Source organism: Physeter macrocephalus, unplaced genomic scaffold (assembly GCF_002837175.3).
Source record: "Physeter macrocephalus isolate SW-GA unplaced genomic scaffold, ASM283717v5 random_425, whole genome shotgun sequence".
NCBI lineage: Eukaryota > Metazoa > Chordata > Mammalia > Artiodactyla > Physeteridae > Physeter > Physeter macrocephalus.
Genome location: NW_021145711.1, coordinates 1 through 2,696, shown reverse-complemented (window position 1 = coordinate 2,696; position 2,696 = coordinate 1). Strand labels below are relative to the sequence as shown.

The 2,696-nt window shown below is 48.4% G+C and overlaps 1 protein-coding gene across 1 annotated transcript in view; it reads left to right on the top strand.

Moving 5' to 3' along the window:
* The window catches only part of DAZAP2 (DAZ associated protein 2), a 3,236-nt gene extending 540 nt beyond the window's left edge, over positions 1 to 2,696 (top strand). Inside the window, exons 2-4 of the mRNA XM_007113860.4 lie at positions 773 to 891; positions 1,307 to 1,552; positions 2,476 to 2,696. Of these exons, the coding sequence (XP_007113922.1) occupies positions 773 to 891; positions 1,307 to 1,552; positions 2,476 to 2,604 (494 nt within the window). The 3' untranslated portion in view covers positions 2,605 to 2,696. The remainder of the gene's footprint in view (positions 1 to 772; positions 892 to 1,306; positions 1,553 to 2,475) is intronic.

Genomic DNA, 2,696 nt, shown 5'->3' with positions numbered 1-2,696 from the left:
GGCGGGGGGCCCGGGGTGGGGGGGGCAGGGGGGGGGGGGGGGAGAAGGCTTGTCGAGATGGGCATCTGCAGGAGCAAATGGGAAGCTAGAGGTGAGATTTGGGTGGGCCAATGGAGAGCTGGCAGAGGCGGGGCGCCGCGCTCCGGAACCACAGGCAGGCCCCCGGGCTTAACTAGTGAAGTGCCGGCTCTGGTGGGCGGGCCAGGCGGGCCCGACGGGTCTCTTTCCCCTTACCCTCGCTGGCGGCTAGAACGTCTCCCGGTTCCTGTGTCAGGACATTCCCCTCAACCCCCTCTCCGATCTCAAGGTTCACTTCCACCACTCACTTTTTTTATTTGGAAGTCGACCTTGAGTAGGAACCTGTGAGGTCGATGACCACAACCACTGTTACTCATGAGGTCTTGGTCAGTTACAACCAGACCTTTGGAGACCACCCAGAGTAGAGAGACAGGACACACTCTTGAAACATCAGCAAGAAGGGGTTCCCAGAGCTGCCCTGCATTCTGGAAGGATCTTGGGCCCAGCTAGACTTTCCCCTGACACCAGTCTTCTGGAAAGCGCTTTTCCTGTCCAGTTAGAATCTAGCATCTTGTTATAAGGGTGCAAAGAGGATGCTTATTTTCTTGGCTCCAGGGATCAGGCCCTTCAGGGCAGTCGGTCTGTTTGCAAATCTCTTTCTGCTTGTTCCGGCTAGGTTAGCTACCCAGTATGCCCTGCCTTATTTTGGTGACTCTGTATTGTAGGCAACATGCATTGTTTTCTTGTCTTCCAGGTCAATATCCAACGCAGCCAACCTACCCGGTGCAGCCTCCTGGGAATCCTGTGTACCCTCAGACCTTGCATCTTCCTCAGGCTCCACCCTATACTGATGCTCCACCTGCGTACTCAGAGGTGCTTCCAGTTTATTAGACTTTATTAATGGAATACTCTTGGATCATGTTTTCCGTCTTTAGCTAAGTCTGACTCCACACATTTATTTACTCTCCACAAACAGGAAAGAATGCTCACATGAATAATCTAAAACATTATATAGTTCACCAATTTCTGTTGGGGTTGAGAATGCATTATCTGATTATTTTATGTTATTTGGCATAGGCTGAGGTTAAGAAGATGAGTTTGCGTTCCTTGAGCCTAACATTAGCTATAGCAGGAAGTGATCCAGGAGAATATTTAGTGGCAGCGGAAAGGCAACTTGTGTAACTCAGAGTGTAATCTGCACAAGGAGAATTAAGAATTGACTTATTAAAGAGATCTGAAATACGAATGTCATAAAGTAACTAGTTGCCTTCTTTTCTGCCTCTTTTAGCTCTATCGTCCGAGCTTTGTGCACCCGGGGGCTGCCACAGTTCCCACCATGTCAGCTGCATTTCCTGGCGCCTCATTGTATCTTCCCATGGCCCAGTCTGTGGCTGTTGGACCTTTAGGTTCCACAATCCCCATGGCTTATTATCCAGTTGGTCCCATCTATCCACCTGGTTCAGCAGTGCTGGTGGAAGGAGGGTATGATGCAGGTGCCAGATTTGGAGCTGGTGCTACTGCTGGAAACATTCCTGTGAGTATGACTTTGTTACAAAAAACTCAACCCTTACGTATTTTAGCTTTCTGAAATGACTACATAGTCATCCTTTCATCATCCCTGGGTAATAGCTGCTGGTAGTGGTGCAAGCACTGACGTCCATTAGTCAGGCGGAAAGCACTTGAGGGGGCAGGAGAACTGTGGCAAGTCAGTAGCATCTGGCACATTCACCGGTGTCTGAGTTAATCAGATTCCTTTGTTTTCCTGTCTTAGGATTCCTGCCTGCTGCTTTTCCAGTTCACTTTGGTACTGGTCTAGTAACACTGCTCATTCATTCCATAAGCATTTACTTAATATTTGCCATCAGTATGGCATTGTATTAGGAACCATGATGATTAAAAAAGTAGAATGCACAATCCCCATTAGATTACGTTTAGAAAGATACTAGGGCTTTTAGTTATGTCTCCTGCTTAGTTCTCCTACGTATGGGAATTAGAGCCAAAATGGTCCTTGCTAGGACCATCGACTCAATAATCACAGGCTAGGGATGAGGTGAGAATGTTGTCATCAGGTAGAGCTTTCAGATTATCCAGGGCCATTTGAAAACTGTTGGACCCTGTGACATAAGGCCCTGTACCTAGAACCCGCTCCCTGTATTTTAGAATGTGAGTAGGAGTGATTTTCTGCCCTGAAAATGCCTATGGGTCTGGACTACCCACACTCAGAAGGTATCCATAGGCTTTATCTTGGACCTGGAACCCTTTAAATGAGTGGGTTTCCTGTTTATATCTTCGGGCTCACAGAGACTAGAGACCTGCTGTACCCGAATTGCTGGCACAGCTAGGTCTTTGAGATGCCATGGGTTAGCACATTGCCATCTTCCTGACTGGTCCTCTTTCACCTTTGTCCACTTCCCTTCCACAGCTACCCTGTGTCTAAACCTTGTCTTTTCCTTTCAGCCTCCTCCCCCTGGATGCCCTCCCAATGCTGCTCAGCTCGCAGTCATGCAGGGAGCCAATGTCCTTGTAACTCAGCGGAAGGGAAACTTCTTCATGGGTGGCTCAGATGGTGGTTACACCATCTGGTGAAGAACCAAGGCCACCTCTGTGCCGGGAAAGACATCACATACCTTCAGCACTTCTCACAATGTAACTGCTTTAGTCATAATTAACCTGAAGTT